The following is a 25,802-nucleotide window of genomic DNA, read 5'->3' on the forward strand; positions in this document are numbered from 1 at the left end:
GTTGCCAATCTTTTTGAAATGGTAGCACACACATTTCTTTAATCCCAGCCTCCTGGAGGCAGAGGCAAGTGACTTTGAGGCCAGCCTGGTCTATATTAAGAGTTCCAGGACAGCCATGGCTACATATTGAGACCGTCTCAAAAATCAAGCAAACAGCCAGGCGGTGGTGGCGCATGCCTTTAATCCTAGCACTCGGGAGGCAGGGGCAGGCGGATCTCTGTGAGTTAGAGGCAGCTTGGGCTACAGAGTGAGTTCCAGGAAAGGCGCAAAGCTACACAGAGAAACCCTGTCTCGAAAAAAAACAAGAAAAAAACCAAGCAACAAAAGGGAAGTAATTACCTGGTTATATACTTCTTGAATTATTTAATTCAATTGTATGAAATAAATACACCAGGAGAGGCAACAGTCCCAAGAGGCTATCAATATGGTCTATAAGGAAAAGATAAAGGAAGTGGGTGTCCTTGGGTAATACTTGTACTTGATAATTATTACTTGTAACAAAAACCTGATAGATTTGTAGAAACACCAATATTTGTAGATTTTGTTTGTTTGTTTGTTTTTTCACAACAGGGTTTCTCGGCATAGCCCTGGCTGTTTTAGAAGTCATTCTGCAGACCAGGCTGGCCTTGAACTCAGGGATCTGCTGGGATTAAAGACCCATGTTACCACAGCCATCTTCTTTTTTTTTTTTTTTAAAAAAAAAAAAAAGACTATAATGGCTGAACTCACAGGGCTCTACCTGCCTCTGGGGTTAAAGTAGTGTACTCTTATATCTGGCTTCTACACTTATCTGCTTCTGTTTTGAGAGATGGTCTTACTAAGTAGTCTAGGATAGACCACCTTGTGGCAATCCTCCTGCCTCTGCTTCTTTTTGATTGTTGTTGGTTTTAAGACAGAGTTTCTCTCTGTAACAGTCTTGGCTGTCCTGGAACTCAATTTATAGATGAGGCTGGCCTTGAACCCAGAGATCCACCTGCCTCTGCTTCCCAAGTGCTGGGATTAAAGGCGTGCGCCACCACCTGGCCCTGCCTCTGCTTTGAGTGCCAGGATTACACGTGTGCCATCACACACCTTCCCCGGGGAAAAAAACAAGATGTAGATGTCATCCATCTAAGAATTAGAGCGGTGTGTCCCCCTTAGGGGACAGTTAATATGGGGTTTTCTCTTTCCTAAAGTGACACTTGGAGGAAAAGCAGCACAGGAAATGGGGAGGAATTGAAAGTACAACACAATCCACACCAAACAAGTGAGGTGGGGCTCAGGAGTAGAGTGTGCTTGCCTGACGCGGGGAGGTGAAGCCCTGGGTTTGATCCCACGCACTGCAGTCAGAACAGCCGTAGATACAACGTGCCATCCACGGTCCTATTCTAGTTCCTTTCCCTTCATTAACTTGCTGAGTGACTTTCTTCTGCAAGGTACTTAACTTTTCTGGGTTTCGATTCCCTCTTCAGTAAATTAAGCAATCTGGATGATATCATCTCACAATTCTACAGTACGTGTTTATTCCGAATCTCATATCACAGTCTTTTTTTGTTTGTTCGTTTTTTGTTTTTGTTTTGGTTTGGTTTTGGTTTTCTGAGACAGGGTTCCTCTGCATAGCCCTGACTGTCCTGGAACTTGTTCTGTAGCCCAGGCTGGCCTTGAATTCAGAGACCCATCTGCCTCTTCCTCCTGAGTGCTGGGATTAAAAGCGTGCACCACCACCACCACCACCACCACCACCCGGCCTCGTATTATAATACTCTTTTTTTTTTTTTTTGGTTTTTCGAGACAGGGTTTCTCTGTGTAGCTTTGCGGTTTTCCTGGAACTTGCTTTGGAGACCAGGCTGGCCTTGAACTCACAGAGATCCGCCTGGCTCTGCCTCCCGAGTGCTGGGATTAAAGGCGTGCGCCACCACTACCCGGCAAGTATTATATGATATTGATTAATCTTTTTTTTTTTTTTTTTTTTTTTTTTTTTTTTTGGTTTTTCGAGACAGGGTTTCTCTGCGTAGCTTTGCGCCTTTCCTGGAGCTCACTTGGTAGCCCAGGCTGGCCTCGAACTCACAGAGATCCGCCTGCCTCTGCCTCCCGAGTGCTGGGATTAAAGGCGTGCGCCACCACCGCCCGGCGATTATGATTAATCTTATGATTAAAAATTAAGTCTATGTGTAGCCCAGGCTGGCCTCGAACTCGTGATCCTCCTGCCTCCGCCTCCTTCAGCAAATCCTACCGGCGTGTGCCACCACCACCGGCTACACAGAGAAACCCTGTCTCGAAAAACCAAAAAAAAAAAAAAAAAAAAAAAAAAAAAAAAAATTAAGTCTATGAGATGTAGTTTCTGTAGTGACTTCACACTTGACTTCAGGGACAACATGCAAGCCAATTCTTTGGATTCAATCATAAGAATAAAGCAATTCATTCTCATTTCTATTTGTCCTTTTGGAATCCTTTACCTTCAAACAGCTCTAGCGGCAAAACAATTGACTTCGCCTGTTTAGGAATCACCAGTTCGTCAGAACTAAATAAAAAAGCATGTGTCAGTCTTGAATACTAACAATTTCCATTCGCCCCACCCTCTCTTACCCTTCAGGTTATTGGAAATGAGCTTTCACTCCCTGCTCCACCCCCTGCTTCTCTCTCTCTCTCTCTCTCTCTCTCTCTTTTTTTTTTTTTAGATAGGGTTTCTCTGTGTAGTCCTGGAACTCACACTGTAGACCAGGCTGGTCTCGAACTCACAGAGATCCATCTGCCTCTCCCTCCTGAGTGCTGAGATTAAAGGTGTGCGCCACCACTGCCTGGCTTCCCCATTTCTTTTGAGAGAGATTCTCACTATAGAGTGGAACTGGCCTGAAACTTTCTGTATAGACCAAGCTGGCCTCAGATTCACAGAGATCCATCTCCTCTGTGTTCAAGTGCTGGGATTAAACAACTACACCCAGCTTTTCTCTTTAAAAAGGGTTTCAAACCAGGTGTCGGTGGCACACGCAGGTGGATCTCTGTGAGTTCGAGGCCAGTCTGGTCTACAAAGAGAGTTCCAGGACAGCCAAGACTTATACATAGAAACCCAGTCTTGAAAAACAAACAAGAGGCAGGCAGATCTCTGTGAGTTCAAGGCCAGCCTGGGCTAAAGAGTGAGTTCCAGGAAAGGAGCAAAGCTACACAGAGAAATCCTGTCTCAAAAAAACAAAAAAAAAGGGCTGGAGAGATGGCTCAGAGGTTAAGAGCACTGACTGCTCTTCCAGAGGTCCTGAGTTCAATTCCCAGCAACCACATGGTGGCTCACAATCATCTGTAATGAGATCTGGTGCCCTCTTCTGGCCTGCAGTCATACATGCTGTATACATAATAAATAAATAAATCTTTTTAAAAAAAAAGAAAGAAAAACAAACAAAAAGGTGTTCAAAGTTATATTTATTTTTTTGTGCCGTGGTACAAGTATGGAACCTGTTCTCTTCTCCCACCATGCAAGGGATCAAATTGAGATCTCAGACTTGGTAGCAAGTACCTTTAACCCTGAGCTATCTTACTGGCCCTCTTTTTCTTTATTTCTTTTTGTTGTTGTTGGTGGTGGTGGTGGTTTTTTTGTTTTTGCTTTTCGAGACAGGGTTTTCCTGTGTAGCTTTGCGCCTTTCCTGGAACTCACTGTGTAGCCCAGGTGGGCTTCAAACTCACAGAGATCCGCCTGCCTTTGCCTCCCAAGTGCTGGGATTAAAGGGGTGTGCCACCACTGCCCATCTTTTTTTCTAAACAGGTTCTTGCTATGTAGACCTAGCCTTGGATTCACTACAGCTGAGGCATCTTAACTCCTGACCCTCCCACTCCCATCTCGTCTAAGTGCTGGAATTACAGGTGTATTTGGTGCTGAAGACTGAAATCGGACTTTACGCATACTTATTCCAACTAAGTTACATCCCAGCCCAGATGCATTTCTTTAATAGACCATTATTAACTAATACAATCTCATTTAACAAAACAAATAAGTTTTGAAAACAACAGATTTGACCAGGTTTGGGGGTGCAGGCCTGTAATCCCAGAACTTGGGAGCCAGAGACAGTCAGGTCTCTTTGAGTTTAAATGGAACCTGATCTATGTATCAAGTTTAAACCCAGCCAGGACTACACAGAAAGAGCCTGCCTCAAAAACAACAGCAACAGGGGCTGGAGAGATGGCTCAGTGGTTAGGAGCACTGGCTGCTCTTCCAGAGGACCTAGGTTCAATTCCCAGCACTCACATGGCAGCTCACAACTGTCTGTACCTCTAGCTCTAGAGGATCTGACACCCTCTCACCAATGCAAATAAAATAAATTTAAATAAATTAAACAAAGCAAAAACAACAACAAAAATATGATTCCAAATAAAAGAAAATTAATTTGAAATATATTGAATATAGAAAATAAGGTCAGGCTGGAGAGATGGCTCAGAGGTTAAGAGCACCGACTGCTCTTCCAGAGGTCCGGAGTTCAATTCCCAGCACCCACATGGTGGCTCACAACCATCTGTAATGAAATCTGGCACCCTCTTCTGTATACATAATAAGTAAATAAATCTAAAAAGAAAAAAGAAAAGAAAGAAAAAGAAAACAAGGTCAAACAGAAAGTATTACATATCCCTGTAATGGACATTTTTATTACTTGGTTGTGTATGCATGATGTGTATGTGAGAGGGGCAAGTGTGCACCTATGGGGAAGCCAAAGCACAACTTTGTGGGGTGGGTTCTCCCCTTCCACCTTCACAAACAGTTCCAGGGATCAAAATCAGGTTACAGCCTTGCAAAGAAAGCACTTTACCCCTGACTCACCTACTCACTCCTGTCTTTTTATTGTTCTTGGTGTGGTTTTTAGACAGAGCATAGCTCTGGGTGACCTGCAACTAACTAAGTAGACCAGGCTGACTTTGAACCTACAGAGATCCACTTTCCTTTGCCTCCTGAGACCTGGGATCAAGGCATGTGTCACTCCGCTCTTGTTTTTTGAGATAGGGTCTCAGTATGTAGCCCAGTTTAGTCTGGAACTTGGTGATTCCCGCCGCTAGGCATGTGCCACTATATTCAGCCTGCAAAGATCATTTCATAAAACCAAATGCCTAAATGTGAAACCCTGTATTTTCCCAAACAAAAAGCTTTTTCCAGAACATGAAACCTGAGTGGATTATAACTCGTTCCTTACTCAGACCCTGGCCCTTTATATGGAGTCTACCGCGATGCTTCTTAACAATTTACCAGTGTACCTAAGAGACTACTGTACATAGAGATTAAATTCACCTTGGACCTTAAGGTACTGGAAACAAGGTGTTTGGGCCAGCCACTGAGTTCAGAAGGAGTCCAGGTTTCAGGGTTGGTAAATGTTAATGAGGCGCGGGAACAATATGGTGTAGTGTACTCTTCTTGATTAAAGCTTCCTAAAGCTGTCTGCCAGGCGGCATACTTTCTCTGGTGATTTACAGGTTACTACCATCTCACGAAGACCTTGGCTGACAAACCTGCTTGCTTGGAGGCAATACTCTAGGCGGACTTTAGAAACCATGCGCAAACTGTACTGGTAAGGAGACAAGGTAATTACTGCACGTAAGCAGTGTAATTACACTTGGAACATTCTCGGTGGCGTCGTTTAGGTCCTCCCTAACCGGCTTCTTGGCTCGCAAGGTTCCAGTTTAAAGGAAGAGCTTTCCTCCTACTCCACTGAAAACGCACTGGTAATAGTAAGCGTGACTAGACTACAATTACCACAAGCCATCGCGGGTCCTGTACATCCGGGACACGGTCCGCAAAGATCCCTGGGTATTGTGGTCTTGCGCTTTGGCAGCGACCCTGTGCCAACGGTAAAATTTCAGCGGAAAGGAGGACCACAACTCCCAGCAATCTTTGCTGCCGTGCGGGGGGTCTTCACGTTCTCGTGGCGCGGCGCAGGCGCTGTGGGTCTTCGGCGCGGACCGCGCAGACTGAATAATAAAAGGGGAGCGGCGAAGAGGCAGGAAGACAGGACCATGTCGAAGGGCCCCGGGCCCGGCGGCTCGGCAGCTTCCTCCGCGCCCCCGGCCGCTACCGCTCAGGTGCTGCAGGCACAGCCCGAGAAACCGCAGCACTACACGTACGTAGAGCCCCCCCCCCGCCGCGCGCGCACGCCTGACGTCAGCGGCCAGCGTGAGTCACGCGCGCAGGGAGAGCGCGAGGCTGGCTCTCCCTCCCCCCCCCTTCCTTCTGTAGCTCGGCCCAGACCGGTTCCAACCTGCTGGGGCCGGTCCCAGCTTCCTCAACTGTCACCAACCTCTGGTCGGGCCGCGGGGCGGGAAACTCGGTCCCAGCCTCCGAGTTGGGGAGGCAGGAGCTCGGTCCCGAGTGCACACTTCGCAGGGTAGGCCTTGAAGGCCTGACTGTTCCTCAGACCAAAAGCACAGTTCCAGGCTCTTTGGGAGCGATAAGTCCACGACATGACAAGTCGAATTCTGTAGCAGCCAGCCCTAGACCTGCATAGAAGTAGTGACTATTTGCTTGAAGTCTTGTTCGGAGATTCCGTGCACCTGAGGTCTTTTGTATCCTTACGGCCTCCTGTTGCCCACGAGGATCACCCACGCTTGAATTCCCTCAGACAGTCAAACGTGCAGTCACGGAGTCACTCTTTGCCGTCCAGCCTGTGAGGGAGCGACTCCCAGGATACTGTGGGATTTCAGACCCCTTCAGAATCTGGCAAGAGAGGGAGCTTCAGACAGCGACAGTAAATGAGATTGTCAAAATGGAAGACCCCCGAAAAGCTGCATGTGTGCAAGCTTAGGTCCCCGCCTTCATTGCTGGCATGGCACATTGGGCCTAGGTGCTGTGGGACAAAGGCCAGTGATGTGGTTCCTCTTGTAAAGCAGCGTGGGTTTCTGTTTGCCGTGTCAGGAGTGCCTCTCGTCCCCTGTAGGTCCCTGAGCCATGTGGGTATTTAGAATATCCCAACCCATGGAGATTTCAGAACCTGAGAGGTTGAACAACATTCAAGTTCAGTAAGCCAGGAGAAGCTGTGGGGAGTACAGAGAACTAACAGCAAGCAGGGGATCTCTGGCTTGAGACCCAGAAGGCCTTTTGGGAGATGAGCCTGGGAACATCGGTTATAGGAAATGTATTGGTTTCTTTGAGGGACTCCAATGTTGGCTGGCATCCAAGCTTGACTTCAGAGTAACTCAGGTTAGCCTTTGAGTTTGGTTCTTTCTTACTGGAGTTCTCTCCACAACCTAGCCATTGCTTTTGGTGAAGAAGGTCTAACATTAGAATAATGTCACTTGACTTATCTAGCCATACAATAGTGTGGTCTTGATTTGCAGATCTGTAAACTGAATTGGAACTTATTTTTTATTACACTGATTTATTTGTATGTAAATGTGTGTGGGAACACACATGTCATGCACAGGTATGGAAATAAAAAGTTTGAAGGAATTGGTCCTCTCCTTTAACCTATGCGTTATGGAGATTAAACTCAGATGGCTGAGCTTGGCAGCAAGTGCTTTACCAACTCGGTGCCGTGCCGTCTCACAGCCCGGAGCTTGTGTTGAAGTGTTAGGAACTGAACCCAGGGAAGGGCTCTACCATTGAGCTGTATCTTCACACACACACTCAGTTATTTACTATTTATTTAGTTATTTTGAGCTAGGATCTCACTAAGTTGCTTGGGCTGGCCTTGAACTTCTGTAACCCAGACAGGCCTTGAACTCTTGAGTAACTGGGATTACAAATCTGTGCCACTGGGCCTCATTTTGGAACTTTTTAATGACCTCTGGTTGCTTGGATCATGGTTTTCAGTCCAATTCCAAACAAACTTGAGTAAATCTTGGTTTCTTTTTGTGGATGTGTATGTGATGCATTGTGCACTTGGAGATCAGGGGAGGATGTCAGGTCAGATGTTCTATAAGAAAGGTTCGGGGCTGAAGAGATGGCTTAGAGGTTAAGAGCACCGACTGCTCTTCCAGAGGGCCTGAGTTCAATTCCCAGCACCCACATGGTGGCTCACAACCATCTGTAATGAGATCTGGCGTCCTGTTCCATATACATAATAAATAATAAATAAAAAAAAAAAAAAAAAAAAGAAAGGTTCTTTGGGGGCTGAAGAGATGGCTCCGTGGTTAAGAGCACTGGCTGCTCTTCTAGAGGTTCTGTGTTCAATTCCGAACATGGTGGTTTATAGCTGTCTATAGTTTCATGGGGATCCCATACCTTCTGGTGTGCAGAAATACACATAGACAAGACACCTATATACATAAAATAAATAAATCTTAAAAAAAAAAAGGTTCTTTTACTGAACCTGAAGCTTGGCCAAGTTGGCTGCACAGTGAGCTCGTGGGAGTCCACTTCCTCAGACCTCCCAATCCTGGACTTATGAACATACGTGGTCATGCCTGACTTTTTACATGGTGAGGACAATTCAAACTCAGGTTCTCATGCCTGGGCAGGCAGCAAATGCTCTCACCCACAGAGCCATCTCCATAGCCATTTTATTTGTTGCTCCGATTGGCCCCCCATTGGGGAGCCTTTTCTCTACCTCATTCTCCAGAATTCTGGGATTACAGGATGTGGCTGCCACAAGTGGCTGCAGCCTGTGTTACTGTGTTGTGTTGTCATTGAGATGCGACAAAGTTGCATTAGAATGGTTTTCTGGCCGATGAGAGGATGAGAGTGTGATTGTCAGTGTCTGAATTGCTTGTTTATTTTTCAAGATAGGCTTTCACTATGAAGTCCTGGAACTTCCGTGTAGACCAGGATGGCTTTGAACTCACAGAGATCCACCTGCCTCTGTCTCTCAAGTGCTGGATTAAAGATATATGCCACTGTACCCAACTTAGCATCTGAGGTTTTTTTTTTTTTTTTTTTTTAGCATCTGAGTTTTTAAACAATTATTTTTATGTGTCTAATTTTGTCCACATGTGTGTCTGTGCTGCAGGGTGTATCCGGTACCTTGAAGGCCAAAAGGAACATCAGGTTCCCTGAAACTGGAGTTACAGATGATTTTGAGCTGTCCTGTGGGTGCTGGGAATCAAATCAGGGTTCTCTGCAAGAGCAGCCAGTGCTCTTAGCTCCTGAGCCATCTCTCTAGTCCTCATATCTGAGTTTCTGTCCTCTCGATTCTTTCTTGACATTTGTTCTCCTGTTCCTTGAGGGTTGATGCGTAGTCATGGAACTTGGCTCCTAAGGCATCTTTATTTATTTATAAGAACATTTACTTACTCTGTGTGTGTTTGTGTGTGTGTGTGTTATGAGGACGATGTGTGGGAGTTAGCTCTTTCTTTTCTCCAGATGGGTACTAGCAATCAGCTTTGGTGGCAAGTGCCTTTGCCTTCTGAACCATCTCACCAGCCTGAGACAGCTTTTAAATCAGCAGGAGTTAATGAAGTGCCGCGCCCAAGCTCAGCTGGAAGATGGAGGTTATTGATAGTTTTGTCTTTGTGTATATATCTTTTTATCTAACAAAAAAAAAAAATCAGAGAAATTTGCTGTCTGTTGAGTTAGATTCTGGCGTTCAGAAACAGTGACTCAGATCATCCAGATCTGAGTTTGGAAAGCGTGAGGACACAGGTGGTACAGATGCAGTGGTGTCCCTGACGTGGCCTGTGTTAGTAAGGCGAACTCAGTTGTTGTCCTTGGGGATTAGGGGCACTGACAGGTTTTTATTTCTGTTTTTGTTTTTTTTTTTTTTTTTTTTAGTTTTTTTGAGACAGGGTTTCTCTGTGTTGTTTCGGGGCTTGTTCCAGATCTCTCTGTAGACCAGGCTGGCCTGGAACTCATAGAGATCCGCCTGCTTCTGCCTCCTCAGTGCTGGGATCAAAGGCACCTGGCTAATAGAAAAGGTTTGACCTACATGGACCCAAACCTAGCACTGGCAGCTAGAAGAAATTGGGCAGGGCAAGCCTCATAGGTGCCCAAAAGAGGCTCCTCCCCTTTTAAAAATAATTTATTTTTATGTTATGTACATTGGTGTTTTGCCTGCATGTATGTATGTGAAGGTGTCAGATCTCCTGGAATGGAAGTTATGGATAGTTGTGAGTTCCCACGTGGGTGCTGGGAATTGAACCTGGGAAGAGCAGCTAGTTCTCTTAACTGTAGAATCGTCTCTCTGGCCCCAAAATGTTTTGTCTTTTAAAACTTCCTGACTGCTGCTTTGGGACAGTTCTCTCAATGAAGTCCAGCCTGCCTCAAGCTTAGGATCTTCTGCCTGTCTCCCTTTCAGGTGCCATCATCTGGCTTTTGTGTTGTCGTTTTGTTTTGTTGGAGGCAGGGTTTCATGTGGAAGAGGACCCTGGACGACTACTACTGGTCTGCCTGCCTCCACCTCCCAGCTGCTGACCAGGAAGGCCGAAAGGTTTATAGAAAGAATAGTTGGAGGATAGTTATTTTGATACTTCCCCTAATGTTTTGTTTTCTTGAGACAGAGTTTCTCTGTGTAATAGCCTGTGCTGGCACTCCTTCTGTAGACCAGGCTGCCCTCACAGAGATCTGACTGCCTCTGCCTCTGGGATTAAAGTTGTGAGCCACCACTGTCCAACCCCCTAATCTTTTCAGTAATCTTGCAGTAAGGGAAATTGAAATAATCCACTTAGCAGATGGTTACTGCCACTTGTGCTAGACTTGAGGAATCCAGTTCTTGTAGAAAATATTATTATATCAAGAGTTCTGTCTGTTGTCTAGTTCCAAGTATTTTATTAGCATTCAGGAAAATGATGGTGTGTGTGGGTGTGTGTGTGTGTGTCTGTCTGTTTGTCTGTCTGTGTGTGTTAGTTAATACATTTGGAGCCTATCCTGAAACTCGCTCTGTAGACCAGGCTGGCCTTGAACTCAGAGATTCACCTGCCTATGCCTCCCAAATGCTGTGATTAAAAGTGCAAACTACTACTGCCTCAGATTTAAGAATAGGAAGTTTTGGGCTGGAGAAATGGCTTGGTAGTTAAGAGCACAGGCTGCTCTTCCAAAGATCCTGAGTTCAATTCCCAGCACAACATGGTGGCTCACAACCACCTATAATGGGATCTGATGCCCTCTTCTGGCATTCAGGCATACATGCAGACAGAGCATTCATACCTTAAAATAAATAACTAAATAGTAAAAAAAAAAAAAAAAAGAATAGGAAAGTATTATGATAATTACATCCTATAGTGTGTCCAGAAGTATAGATTTGGGAATCCATATAACAAGTACATTAAAAATTAGCTGAGGAAGCCAGGTTATGGTGGTACACTCCCTTTATTACCACCACTTGGGAGGCAGAGGCAGGCAGATCTCTGAGTTCCAGGTCAGCCTGGTCTACAGAGCGGGCTCCAGGACAGCTAAGGTAACACAGAGAAATCCTGTCTTGAAAAACCAAAAGAGAGAGAGAGAAGAAAGCAGCAGGCAGTTAGGTTGGGTGTAGTGTATGCCTTTAATCCCAGGACTCAGAGGCAGGTAGATCTCCTGAGTTCTAGGACAGCCAGGGCTATATGGAGAGACCCTGTCTCAAAAACAGAAACAAAAGGCAGTTGAGGAGCTGGGGAGATGGCTCAGTGGGTACACAGCTAATTAGGTAAGCTTGACAACTTAAGTTTAATCATCAGAACTCAAAACCCGACATGAAGTGGGAGGAATCAACTCTACCAGGTTGTTCTCTGATTTCCAACACGTGTATGTGCTCTCTCACACACACAGATAATAAATTTAAGAAATTTGGTTGAAGGGACACAAAACGAGGGAGGTATTTGTGTGTGTGTGTGTGTGTGTGTGTGTGTGTGTGTGTGTGTGTGTTGCAGCTGTCTTACTTTGTAGCTCTGGCTGTTCTGGAACTCACTTTGTAGACCAGGCTGGCCTCATACAGAGATCCGCCTGCCTCTGCCTCCCCTTTGCTGGGATTAAAGGTGTGTGCCACTATGAGGTTGAGGAAGGTCTGGTTTACAATACCAGTTCCTTTTGTCATTGTACCTGTAAGAGGAAGTGTGCTTCAGAGAAGACCTGTTTTGGAGTCCTTCAGCTTGGGTTGATTCTCAGACTTGTTCATGCTTTTGATACAGGAAAAGGAAACGGTAGTTACTGAAAAGATTTTGGAGTGATTCTGTCTGTCTGTCTGTCTGTCTGTCTGTCTATCTACCTACCTAACCCATCTATCTATCTATCTATCTATCTATCTATCTATCTATCTATCTATCTATCTATCTATCATCCATCCAATCTATCCATCCAACTATCTATCATTTTTGAAACAGGGTCTCACTGTGTAGCCCTGGCTTACCTGGAATTGTCTATATACACCAGACTGGCCTTGAACTCAGGTCTGCTTACCAGTGCTGGTACTAAAGGTGTGCACTACCACACCTGCCCTGTAGGTGATTTCTTTGAGGAGAAAAGCTCTGTAATCCTGTGTATACAGACATCACCTGAATTTAGAATTTCTTTTTTTTGTTGTGGTTGTTACTCTGTATTTAGTTCGTATGTGGCTGTGGATGGCAGAGGACAGTTTTAAGAGTGGGTTTTCTCTTTCTACCATGTGGGTTTTTGAGACTGAATTTAGGTTATTAGACTTGGCCACAGATACCAACTCTGAGCATCTCCCCAGCCCAGGGGTGATTTCTTGAGTTTTATTCAGGAAAATGGCTAAGGATGTAGCTTAGTTGGTAGAAAGACTGCTTAGCATGCATAAAAAGGGAGGCTGCAAGTTTGTAGTTCTAGTACCCAGGTGGTAGGCACGCAGATCAGAAGTTCAAGGTCATTCTGTTCGTTCAAGGTCAGCTTGGATTACATCAAAGTGTAGAGGAAAAAAATTGTGTGTGAGAGAATGGCATTCCATCAGTAGCTATTTTGAGACAGTTTCGTTAGTTGCTATATTACTGTTACTAATTTTACTTGATTTCATCTGATTATGTTTTAGAAAATTCAGGAAGTGAACATGTATTTAAATCATTATTGCAAATTGCAATAAAACCACACATGCATTCCTGGAGTGCAGCTTATTACAATACAAGTCACTCACTGAGAGAGTTGCTTAGCGGCATCTGAGAGGAGGAGCTAAATTACCAGTAATCCTTTTTGTTTAATCTTATTTACATGTTTATCAAACCAAATGAATTTCCTGCAGAACAAATGGGCTCACTGTGGCCTTAAGTCAAGGCTCCCCAGGCCCCATTAATACGTGTGCAGTGCCTACGCTGAGGCTGGCCTCTTAAGTCTGACTCCTACTACTTGTTATCTGCTGTATTTTAAGTCATGATTAAAGTTCAGATTTGCTTAATGGTTAAGTTTCTTTGTTTTAATCCAGCTATGTTAGACACTAAAGAAGGCTTCCCCTCAGTCCATATGCATCTGCTTTGACTGGTGGTTTCTGTCATCCTACAAAGACTGACTTATTGGTGAGGGCAGCTGGACACCTGAGAGCAACTTAGAGCAATGCATCTTGGGCACACTCTGTAAGGAGCGTCTCTGGAGATAGCACCCCATGTAAGTGCAGAAAACAAGACAACTCATGGACCTACTACTTCCCGCTTCCAACACCCTGATGCCTAAGGTGAGGTCTCCTTCTCTGTGTCTTAGAAGCCATGTGCACACTTAAGTCATTGGAGCCCTGCAGCCTGAGCAGCCCTCGGGCAGGCTTTTTTGCTAGACCTTTGCCTTGGTGTTATTTTTTGTTAGGAGCTGCTAGGTTAGGAGCTGTGAAAGCAGATTCCATCCACAGTTCCACTTGCATTAGTGAAGGAGGTGGGAGAGAAAGGCCTCTGGTTGTATTTCCAGACTGGACAATATTTGTTTAATAATTAAAGCTTTGTTTTTGTTGTTCTTTAATGCAACTTGTGTTTGATCCTAAAGAAGGATTCCCCACTAGCTGAGTACATCGTCTCTAGTTTTGAGTTGCAACTATGGACAGTTGTGGCTAATCCAAGTATACTACCCCCCCACCCCTTAATTTTTGAGACAAGATGTCTCTACATGTAGCCCTGGCTGTCCTGGAACTCACTCTGTAGACCAGGCTGGCCTTGAACTCACAGAGATCCACCTGTCTCTGCCTCCCAAGTGCTGGGATTGAAGGTTAAAGGCGTGCATTGCCATGCCTGGCCTCTGTCTTCCCTTTAACATGGACGAATTTGGGGACACTAATGTGTTAGATGAAGGTGGATGCTAAATATATAAAGTTATATTAGCCTAATTATTAAAAATATGTATCATCTAGAAATGCAGTGTTCCATACCATACATAGCATATGGTCTATAGATTAACCCTAGCCAATCTTCCTAAAATATCTGGCAACAGAGACACCAGGAGAAACATGGATAAAACGGTACATGGGATTTATTTTCTAATTAATTAATTAATTTTTAAAAAAGATTTATTTAAGGCTGGAGAGATGGCTCAGAGGTTAAGAGCACTGACTGTTCTTCCAGGGGTCCTGAGTTCAATTCCCAGCAACCACATAGTGGTTCACAACCATCTGTAATGAGATTTGGCGCCCTCTTCTGTATACTTAATAAATAAATAAATCTTTAAAAAAAAAAAAAAAAAAAAAAAAAAGGCCGGGCGGTGGTGGCTCACGCCTTTAATCCCAGCACTCGGGAGGCAGAGCCAGGTGGATCTCTGTGAGTTCGAGGCCAGCCTGGTCTACCAAGTGAGTTCCAGGAAAGGCGCAAAGCTACACAGAGAAACCCTGTCTCAAAAAAAAAAAAAAAAAAAAAGATTTATTTATTTGTTATGTATACAGTATTCTGTGTGCATATATACCTGCAGGCCAGAAGAGGGTGCCAAATCTCATTACAGATAGTTGTGAGCCACCATGTGGTTGCTGGGATTGAACTCAGGGGATTGAACTCAGGACCTCTGGAAGAACAGTCAGTGCTCTTAACCACTGAGCCATCTCTCCAGCCCCCCCCACCCCCCAGGGGATTTTTTGTTCAATGGAAATATTCTGAAATTACACAGCTGTAATGATTATACTTTTTTTTTTTCTTTTTCTTTTTTTGAGACAGGATCTCTCTACATGGCCCTGGCTGTCCTGGAACTCCCTGTATATATCAGTCAGGCCTGGAACTCAGAGAGATCTGCCTGCCTCTGCCCCCATGTGCTGGGATTATGTGGTTGGCAACACTTTTTTCTGCTTTAAAAAAATTATTTTTATTTTTTTAATTCCGCCCCCCCCCCCCCCCCCCCCCCCCCCCCGAGACAGGGTTTCTCTGTGTAACTTTGTGCCTTTCCTGGAACTCACTTAGTTTCCCAGGCTGGCCTCGAACTCACAGAGATCCACCTGGCTCTGCCTCTCATGCATCACCACCGCCCGGCTATTTTTATTTTTTAAAATCAGCACACAATGTGTTAAGTACCATTATAACTTTTGGTTGTTTTGTTTTGTTTTGTTTTTGGGTTTTTGAGACAGGGTTTCTCTGTGTAGCCACGGCTGTCCTGGAACTCACTCTGTAGCCCAGGCTAACCTCAAACTCAGAGATCCTCCTGCCTCTGCCTCAGAGTGCTGGGAGTAAAGAGGTGCGCCACCACTGCCTGGCTCATCAAAACGTTTTCAAACAGTGTGTCTTGTGGTTCTCCCTCCCTCTCATCTCCCCCACCACCCTGTTATACCCTCTCCCCTCTTTTTAGGCATTGTCTCAGCTAGCTTAGGGTGGCCTCAAACTTGCTATCGCACCAAGTATAACCTTGAATTTGTGATCTTCCTCACTTGAGTGCTGAGATTGTAGGTGTGCACTACTATGTGAGGTTTATGTGATCCTTGGTATCTAGCCAAGCTCATTTATGCTAGACAAGCACTTGACCAACTGAGGTACCTTCCCAGCCCACTGATTGCACATGATTAAATATTTTGAAAACTACCAGTTGTAAACTTGAATGAGGTTAAGCTTTATAGTTTTTTTTTTTTTTTTTTAAGATTTATTTATTTATTTGTTATGTCTACAGTGTTCTGCCTACATGCATGCTTACAGGCCAGAAGAGGGCACCAGATCTCATTATGGATGGTTGTGAGCCACCATGTGGTTGCTGGGAATTGAACTCAGGACCTCAGGAAGAACAGCCAGTGCTCTTAACCGCTGAGCCATCTCTCCAGCCCCATAGCTTTATAGTTTTAATAAAAATGACTGCCACAGAGGGTCAATATGGGAAAGCTTGTGATTTGCAGAAAGCTCCATAGTAGCCTCCTCCCGGCTTTCCAATGTCTGCATTCTTTGTGTGTGCTTCAGGTAAATGTCCACATGTGGGAAGGCTGGAGAGCTGAGCTAAGTAGATTCTCATGGCAGGTTTGAGACGCCTGATGGTTGTTTATGTTGTCTGTAAGCTGACAACTCCTAAAAGGAAGCAGTGTATGTTTCTCAGTGGCTTTATGAAATGAGCTGGTTTTACTTCTGAAAACCTCTGGGAAGGAAGTGGGGAGAATGTCTGCTAAATTGTAAGAGCCCTTTCTTCAATATTGAAATGGCTGTTGAGATTTGCATGGGTCACTGGCAATAGTGGGTTAATCCCAATACTCAGAGGCAGAGGCAGAGGCAGGAGAACTCTGTGAGTTCAAGGCCAGTATGGGCTACAGAGTGAGTTCCAGGACAGGCACCAAAACTACACAGAGAAACCCTGTCTCAAAAAACAAACAAAAAAACCAAACAAACAAACAAAAATTTGCATGGGCCATAAAAATAAAAAGGGCTGGAGACATGGCTCAGTGAATAAGAGCACTGACTTTTCTTCCAGAGGACTGGGTTCAATTCCCAACATCCACATGGTAGCTAATAACTGTCTGTGCTCCAGTTCCAGAGGACGAGACACCCATGGCACAATACCAGTGCACAAAAAGAAAGACAAAAGATTGGCGTGGCCATCTCAGGGCGGCCCATGTGTCCAGGCATTTTGGTTGGTCTGCTGGCTATCTCTTCATTCCTTGTAGTAACCACAGCAGACTTTTTATCATTTCTCTGTAAAACACCTCAATTTTCACCCCTTTTGTCTTTGCCAGTGTATAGAATTTGACAACAGTATCGAGAGCTGAGGAGAAAGAGAAGATGGGAAGGAGACTAGCAAGTAAAAAATGTCGTAGCATTCTCTATGTGGTGACCTTTTCCTGTTGGTGGCTCGGTTTATTTAGGAGATAAAGAAGATAAGGAGGCCTGTGACAGTTTCATCATGTCACACTTGAGTTTATCCAAACGTTTCCTCCCTGTCTCTGCTTTTTATGTCACAGTTTGCTTCCCATGTTCGGATTGACTCATTTGTTTCCTGTTAATGTTTGAAACACTGCATGGTCACCGTCAGTCCTGAAAGACCGGCTTCTGATGAGGAGTGGGAAGGTTCAGGTCTTACCCTCCCACGGAAATTTGGCCTATTTACAAAACTACTCTCATAGAAGGGAAGTAGATGTGTTCTAGAAAAAAAAATGTTGATTAAATCCTTTTATATGGTATGTTATTAATTAAAAATTTAACTAGTTTTTAAGTCTTAGTTTTTATTAATTTTGTTATTTACTGTGTCTTTTGATGTTAATTTATTTATTGGGTACATGGTAACCTGATACTTTCTTTAGATTTGTGTGAGTAAAGTCTGTTTAAAGAGTGAAAATCAGAGATCAATACTTGTATTTTCTATTGAAAATTCGCATATTTTACTATTGATGTAAGAATCCTTTGTAATGAATATACAAAGTGTATATGCAGTGTTTTGTTTAAAGATACTACTTGTCTGTCTGTCTCTCTCTCTCTCTCTCTCTCTCTCTCTCTGTCTATGTCTCTATCTCTGTGTCTGGATATGTATCCTTGCTTGGCTGGCCTGGAATTTGCTATCTAGACCAAACTGGCTCCAGACTCCTAAAGATCCGCCTGCCTCTGCCACCTGATTCCTAGGATTTACGGTGTGTGCCACCACACCTGACTCTTGTTTTCTTTTAGTAACGTGGTTTTGTGTGGCCTGACAGATGCTGCGTGGCACACCCTCAGCAGCCTCACAGGTACCTATTTGTGCTACTTGTATTTTCCTTGAGCTCACTTAAAGCGTAGTTAGCAGTCAGCAAGGTGGTTAAGGGGTCAGTCTCATGGTCACGTCAACTGTGTGAGGCTCAGCTCTGCCTCATTGTGCAGTTCACGGAGAACAGCCACAGGCCAGGTTGCTGTGAGGGTTCCATGAACTCATACAGGTGGAGCTTAGAGCCACCTGGGGCTGGGTGTGGTTTGCTTGTCTCTATCTCAGCAAACAGTAGCAAAGATCAGTCCGTGGCAGCTACACATTTAGATGCTTTTCTTTTTCTGGCAGGACCTCCTTCTGTAGTGTCAGACTAAGTGAAATGAGGTTAGACCCAGGCACCTGGTCCGTCCTGGGTTACTGGATGTGTCTGTACTTCTTTCCAGGTTTTGTACGCAGCCTGAGGCACTCCTTTCGGTCTCCTTACTACTTCATTCAGCAGGCTTCATCTAATCGGCGCCTTCCTTAGCAGCCTCTGCTCCAAATTAAGTGCTGCCTATCGGGTCCCCACGGTCAGCAGTGTCTGAGAAAACAACCTCCTTTGCACGTCTGCTCCTGCTCTCCAGCTCTGCAGAGCTTCTGTTGGAACCTGGGTCTCACGTGCTGTCTAGGCTGACCTACTGTTATAAGGCCAAATACTGGGTTGCTTAGGAAACAATGCATTAAATGACATGTCGGTTTAAATATATGTATCAAAATGCTGCTAAAGTTAAAGATTTTTCAGAGCAGCCTTGTACAGAAAAACTTAGTAAAATCAAGGTATTGTCTGGGAAGAAGGAGCCAATGGTTTTAACTCTTCAGGGCTCTCCAACACTGATATTGATGATTCTTTGTTTTCTCAAGCCAGGGTCTCCGTGTAGCCCTGGCTATCCTAGAACTCCTTCTGTAGACCAGGCTAGCCTTGAACTCACAGAGATCTGCCTGCCTCTGACTCCTGAGTGCTAGGAGTAAAAAGGTGTGGGCCACCACTACCTGGTGTTGCTGTGTGATTTGATTATGACTATATGTATATAAAAAACTGGGAGAAAAATCTCCAAAAGACCAACAGTGGGTAGTGTGAAGTTTTTATTGTTTGTGACAGGCTCTCAAGATGATCTGGAACTTAACTATGTAGCCCAGGCTGGCCTGGCCTTGAACTCAGAGTGATCTATCTTACCTTTCTGAGTTCAGGACTAGAGGCATGACCCTCACACCTGGATGTGGTGCCTGAGTACTTTCCTATCCACTGTGGGTCACTGAAGCCTTGTTATTTCAAAACTGGTTCTGTTTCTCAGCTCGTATCCATGAGTGTGGGTTGCTTTGTGAATGGAGTGTGAAGAGCTTAGTCCCAAGTCCTGCCTCTCAGGTCTTGAGAGGGACTGAGGGGCTAGGTAAGTTTCCCTTGGTGCTTAGCCTCCAGGGTTTCTGGGGTGTTGACTGAGGAATGGTTTAGTCTATTTAGTTTGTCAGATCTTGTCCTTTTGAAACTTTTTGTCCCTTAAGACAGGCTCTAACTGTGTAGATCAGGCTGGCCTCCAGTTCATAGGGATCCACCAGGCTCTGCCTCCTGAGTGCTAGGATTAAAGTCCTGTGCCCCACAACCAACTGCTATTGAACTTTTGAAGTAGAGAGATGGGCTGGAGTTTCCTGTGCAGCTGTGCACATCTGCTGACAACTCAGTTCTCCTAAGGTTCTAGGGTTCACAACTGTCACCCTGTCTGTGCAGAACAGAGGCTAAAAGCTATGCTGGGCAACTTAGTGGAACCCTGTGTCAAAACAATGAAAAGGCCAGGTGGTGGTGGCAGATCACTGAGTTTGAGGCCAGCCTGGTCTACAGAGTGAGTTCCAGGACAGCAGGGCTATATAGTGACAACCTGTCTCGAAAAAAAAACAAAAAAAGGGAAAAAAACTGTGAAAAAGTTTAGATTTCATTTCAGTCTGAAAGGTGGAAGCCTGTGACTTCTAAGGTTTTGTCCTGATTTGGGAACTATTTTCCTGTTGATATAAAGTAGAAGAGTAAAGGAAAAATGGGAAATTCTAAACAAACACTTTGATGTGTAGTTAACAAATTACACAGTTTAGTGCCGGGCGGCAGTGGTGGCATACGCCTTTAATCCCAGCACTTGGGAGGCAGAGGCAGGCGGATCTCTGTGAGTTTGAGGCCAGCCTGGTCTACAAAGTGAGTTCCAGGAAAGGCGCAAAGCTACACAGAGAAACCAAAAAAAAAAAAAAAAAAAAAAAAAATTGTACAATTTCAATAATGGCTTACGCATAAGTTTAGAAATTTGATTGTAGTGAGTTGAAAGTAGCTTTTATTTATTTATTTTATGTATATGACTATTTGCCTGAATGTATATTAAATGTACCATGTGCATAAGTCAGATCCCCAGGAACTGGAGTTACAGATGGTTGTGAGCTACCATGTGTGTCCTGGGAATCAAACCCAGGGCCTCTGTTTGAACAGCCAGTGCTCTTAACCACTGAGCCATCTCTTCAGCTTTAAGAGTAACAAATATCTATATATTTTTTAAATGTATATGGATGTTTTACCTGCATTTATGTCTGCATCAAGTACACACATGGTGTCTGCGAAGACCAGAAAAGGGAGTGGGATCCCCTGGGAATAGAATTACTGACAGTTGTGAGCTGCCATGTAGGTGCTAGGAATTGGACCCAGGTCCTCTGGAAGAGTAGTAGCCAGTATTCTTTTTTGGTTTTTCGAGATAGGGTTTCTCTGTAGCTTTGGAGCCTGTCCTGGAACAAACTCTGTAGACCAGGCTAGGCTCAAACTCTCAGAGATCCACCTGCCTCTGCCTCCCAAGTGCTGGGATTAAAGGTGTGCACCACAGCCAGTATGCTTAATTGCTGAACCAGCTCTCCAGACTCTCAAAAGTAGCTTTAATTTTTCTTACTTATTATTTGTGTGTGTCTCGGCATTTATGTGTGTTTGTGCATGATGGAGGTGGTTGTCAGAGGACTTTGTGGAGTCAGTTGTCTCCTTCCATTTTTCTTTGTTTCTGGCAACTGAACTCATGTTATCAGTCTTGCAGAACCAGCACCTTCATCCACTGTGCCATCTTGTAGGCCTAAAAGTATCCCTTTAAAAAACTGTCTGAGGGGTTGGGGATTTAGCTCAGTGGTAGAGCGCTTGCCTAGCAAGCGCAAGGCCCTGGGTTCGGTCCTCAGCTCTGAGGGAAAAAAAAAAGTCTGAGTCTGGTGGTGGTGGTGGTAGAGGTAGAGGTGGTGGTGGTGGTGGTGGTGGTGGTGGTGGTGGTGGTGGTGGTGGTGGTGGTGGTGGTGGTGGTGGTGGTGGTGGTAGAGGTGGTAGAGGTGGTAGAGGTGGTAGAGGTGGTGGTGGTGGTCGTGGCACACGCCTTTAATCCCAGCACTCAGGAGGCAGAGGCAGGCAGATTGCAAGAGTTTAAAGCCAGCCTGGGATACAGTAAAATTGTCTTTAAAACACACACACACACACACACACACACACACACACACACACACACACACAAACCACACACACAAAAAAAACAAAATCAAAGAACAGCAACAAAAAAACTGTTTGGCCTCTTGTCTTATGAGAATTCTTTCTGCAGTGAAGTCAGTCCCCTGTGTTAAGTTCACAAGGGTGGAGGGCTAGGCGCTTCCTCGTGATGATCTGTGTGATGATCTGCCTCGTGGTAGCATCATGAGATGCGCCTGTTGGTGTTTCCTTAGTGAGCGTTTAATTCTTTGATGCTTGTATTCAGAGAAAATGCACGTATTGTCTCGGAGTCAAAACTCCAAAACTCTCTATTGGTTTCTTTTTTTGTTTGTTTGTTTTTTCAAGACAGGGTTTGTAGCTTTGGAGCCTGCTCTGGGTCTCGCTCTGTAGACCAGGCTGGCCTCGAACTCACAGAGATCTGCCTGGCTCTGCCTCCCGAGTGCTGGGATTAAAGGTGTGCACTGCCATCGCTGGTTTCTTACAGGTTTGTTGTTGAGGCATATATACAACAGTAGTATTAACTGAGCACCGTAACCTGAAATCCAAAAGAACAAAACAAGCATGCTGTCATAAGTGGAGGGGTGAACGAGGTGTCTCTCTCATTCAGGAAAGTGTTTATCTCCTAAGCATGAGGACCTGGGTTTGAATCCCCAGCCTCCAGATAAAAAGCTAGGCATGGCAGTATGGGCCTGTAACCCCAGCACGTGGGGTGTGGAGACAGGAGGGGCCTGAAGGCTGTTGGCCCACCAGTCTAGCCAGGTTGTTGAGCCTCAGGTTCAGGGAGAGCCTCCGTCTAGAAAGTAGGTGGAGTACAGTGGAGGAAGACGCCTACCTTCAACCTCTGGCCTCCACACATGTGCCAGTACACACATACATGTGTAACTACAAGAATAAAGAAAAATTAAAACCAAGTGGGAGGTTTTTCTTCTCCTCATTCTATGTAGTGGTTTGCAGGTATGGATGGGCATGGTGTTATATATCTGTAATTCTGATTACTCAAGCTGATATTTATAAAATGTATGTGGAACATAAATGAATTTGTGAATAGAGTTATGTTCCATCCCCATATGATAGCATTCCAGATAAGGTATACTAAACCTGTAAAGGAAAATGTGTGTATGATTCATATGCAAAGCAGGATAAGAACTGTAAGAAATGCCTAGGGTGTGTCCGAGTGTATAGCTTAGCGCTAGAGTGCAGGGCTACTGTGTGTAAGGCCATGGGTTCTTTCTCCAGCATTTCCAGTGCAGAGAAGCTAACAGATAGTTAGGTGGAAAGCAAGGCAGACTTCACAGAAGTGGCATCCAAAAGATTCATTTCCACTCAGTCCAGCCTTTGGTGGTTTCTGCAGGTAAGGAGTGAGACATGAGCAGAGACAGGGAAGGTTTCTGGCTATAAGCACTGCAGCTGTGGCCAGCATGGAGAAGAGTCAAAGACCAAGGTGGAAAAACACACTGGGCCAGATGTATGGGGCTAGGAATGCCAGGCTGAGTAATGGTGACCGCTTACCCGGGCTTCAGGAAGACTAAGAAGCCATATTCAAAAGTATGGGGCAGTAGCAGTAGGAAGTTTGGCTTTAAATGATCTGTCACCTCTGTCCTTACCTGAGGAATTCCTGTCAGGCAGGACGTGTGGAACTGTCTGCATGTGGCACTGTAGACATTTCTGCCTCAATTCTGCAAGCTCCCCATGCATGGCTTCTCCCTGAGGGCCTTCTTTTCATGAGAACAACGATGCCCAAAGCTGGAGACCACACATTAGCCTTCTCCCTGTCTCCTGTGTTCATACCAAGATGCTGACACAAAACTTTTTCTTTTGTTTTATTGTTATTGAGACAGAATCTCACTAAATAGTCCTGGCTAGCCTGGAATCCTCTATGTTGTAATGGCTAGCTTCCGACTCACAGAGATCCACCTGCCTCAGCCTCCTGAGTGCTGGGATTAAAGGTGTGCACCACCAAGCTTGACCTCAAATGTTTCCTTTTAGCTGGGCGGTGGTGGCACATACCTTTGATCTGGGAACTCAGGAGTCAGTGGCAAGTGGATCTCTGTGCATTCAAGGCCAGCCTGGTCTGCATAGTGAGTTCCAGGACAGCCAGGTTATACAGAGATGCAAGACTCAGAGATCTACCTGCCTCTGCCTATGCCAAGTGGTGAGGTTAAAGGCTATGCTACCATACCCTGTCAAACTTTTAGCACCAAAATATATTTTACAAATAAAACCACAGGGTGTTATCTAGTGGTAACATGGCTTGTACTCATTATCCTAGCTACTTGGGAGTCTAAGACAGAATGATTGCCTAAACCAAGGGCTTTGAGGCCAGCCTGCGCAACAACAGCAAGACCCTGTCTCAAGAGAACATTAAAATACAGGATACCAGCTGGATGGAATCCCAGCTACTCAGTGTGTACAGGATACCAGCTGGACAGGATCCCACATACACAGTGTGTATTCTTCAGTATTAGTATGTCTCACACAGTATGCAGGCCACACTTAACACTAGCAAACTACTCATCGTTTATCTGGATCTCCATCTTAATTAGGTATTATGCATTTACTTTGCCAGGCCTGAGTACTGCTTTACTTCTCTGCTCCTGGCTCAAGGCTCAGCTTCCTCCCTTCTTCCTCACCCCATTTTCTACCTGAGTTGGTCTCCTAGTAGACTCAAGGTGTAGGAAGAATGTGTATTTCTCAAAAAAGGGTTAGCCTAGTAGCTTGGAGCATGGCTTCCCCAACGTAGTGCCAGGGCTTAATACCTGAACATAGGCAGGAGGACACGGGCTGTCTGTGTAGCCTGCATAGACAGATGGGAAAGAAAAGAAGAACCCTTTTGTTTAAATGTCGGAGGAGCCAGGAGAGCATCTGATTGTAGGGGCCTTTCAGATTTCTCTCCGGTGTCTTAGAATGTGTTTGGGGCCCAGAGTTGATACCTCTGCAACTTGTGGAGTTGCCTGCTGTGCTCACGTCTTTTCGGGGCTCCCCACTGCTCCAGTCACATTCTGTAGAGGATACAGTCTGTTTGTGTATCCTACCGTTTCCTGTCTCCAGAGCCTTTGGTCTGCTAGCACTCCTTTAAGCCTTCTTCCATCCCAGTCTGGGTCAGGAAGATACCCAGAGCAGAGCACCTTACAGTCCTTTCCACCTTTCCCTCGGTCCCTCCTAGTCCCCCCCCACACCCAGACAGGGTTTCTCTGTGTATCCCTGGCTATCCTGAACCTCACTCTGTAGACCAGGTTGGCCTTGAACTCAGAGCTCCACTTGCCTCTGATGTGCACTGCTGCTGCCACTACCGGCAGTCCCACCCATTCTTGTCTCTCCCGTGAACACATGAGCAGCTACTCCTTTCTCAGGGTCCTCATTGCTTGGTCCTGCAGCTGTACCCAGATGTGTTGCCTGACTCCCAGACACTTCTGTTTGATCCCGTCCCTGGGCCTCCCACTCAGCCTGCTCTTATTGGTCTGATTAGGCCTCGAGGCTCAGGGCAGAAGTCCTAGTCTATGCCCTCCAGTTCTAGGCTCCAGCCAAGCCCAGGCAACAGCTAGTCCAAATCAGCTGCTTTTGCCTCAACATTGTCTGTATACAACATTGTGCCTGGTGCCCTCAGCATCTCCTCACCTCTCAACCCATTGGTTGCCTGTGTTGTTAGGCCTGAGAGAAGATCTGAAGAAAACGGCCTGCCAAATGGTTTCGAAGATAGCAGCACCTGTTTAATCCTGGAACCCATGTAAAGGTGGAGGGAGAGAGCCAGCTCCGTACAGCTGTGCTCGACCTCCACACGAGTGCTGTGGCATGTGCACCCTGTCCCACCAGCCCACACATACACGTAGACACAGTGAAATGGTTAAAGAAGGGCTGGAGAGATGGTTCCTTGGTTAAGAGCACTGACTGGCTGGGCGGCAGCGGCGCACGCCTTTAATCCCAGCACTCGGGAGGCAGAGGCAGGCGGATCTCTGAGTTTGAGGCCAGCCTGGACTACAGAGAGAGAACCAGACAGGCTCCAAAACTACACGGAGAAACCCTGTCTCAAAAAAAACAAACAAACAAACAAACAAACAAACAAAAAAAACCCAAAAAAGAAAAAGCACTGACTGCTCTTCCACAGGTCCTTAGTTAAATTCCCAGCAACCACAACCATCTGTAATGGGGTCTGATGCCCTCTTCTGGCATGCAGGCATACATGCAGATGGAGCACTCATACTTAAGAATAAATAAATAAAATAAAATAAATATTGAAAGAAAACTGTATTGACTGCCCATTCAACAGTCTCTGCCCTAGTCTAGGAGAACCTGAGACTGGATTAAGGTAGTGAAGAAAACAAATTGATGGGGTATGTTCTGTCAGGCTAAACAGGTTTGAAGCCCTCCTCTGGGTGGAGTGTGGGAGATTTCTGATATCCTGGCTATTACATGAGGGTAGAGGAGAGAGACACCGGTATTTGAATAGCA

The 25,802-nt window shown here is 45.3% G+C and overlaps 1 protein-coding gene and 1 long non-coding RNA gene across 3 annotated transcripts in view; both read left to right on the top strand.

The window, feature by feature from the left end:
* Nucleotides 1–5,859: 5,859 nt before the first annotated feature.
* Nucleotides 5,860–25,802, top strand: part of Unk (unk zinc finger) — a 34,734-nt gene continuing 14,791 nt past the window's right edge. Inside the window, exon 1 of one of the 2 annotated variants that reach the window (XM_006993645.4) lies at nucleotides 5,860–6,068. In XM_006993645.4, coding sequence (XP_006993707.1) covers nucleotides 5,965–6,068 — 104 coding nt within the window. In that variant the 5' untranslated portion in view covers nucleotides 5,860–5,964. The remainder of the gene's footprint in view (nucleotides 6,069–25,802) is intronic. The other variant, XM_006993644.4, reaches the window with a different exon arrangement.
* On the top strand, nucleotides 6,124–17,342 carry LOC143267046 (uncharacterized). Its single transcript, XR_013041975.1, has 3 exons — nucleotides 6,124–7,144; nucleotides 13,224–13,469; nucleotides 16,902–17,342. It is a non-coding gene; the product is annotated as an uncharacterized LOC143267046 (long non-coding RNA).

Source organism: Peromyscus maniculatus, chromosome 8, assembly GCF_049852395.1.
Source record: "Peromyscus maniculatus bairdii isolate BWxNUB_F1_BW_parent chromosome 8, HU_Pman_BW_mat_3.1, whole genome shotgun sequence".
Taxonomy (NCBI): Eukaryota; Metazoa; Chordata; class Mammalia; order Rodentia; family Cricetidae; genus Peromyscus; species Peromyscus maniculatus.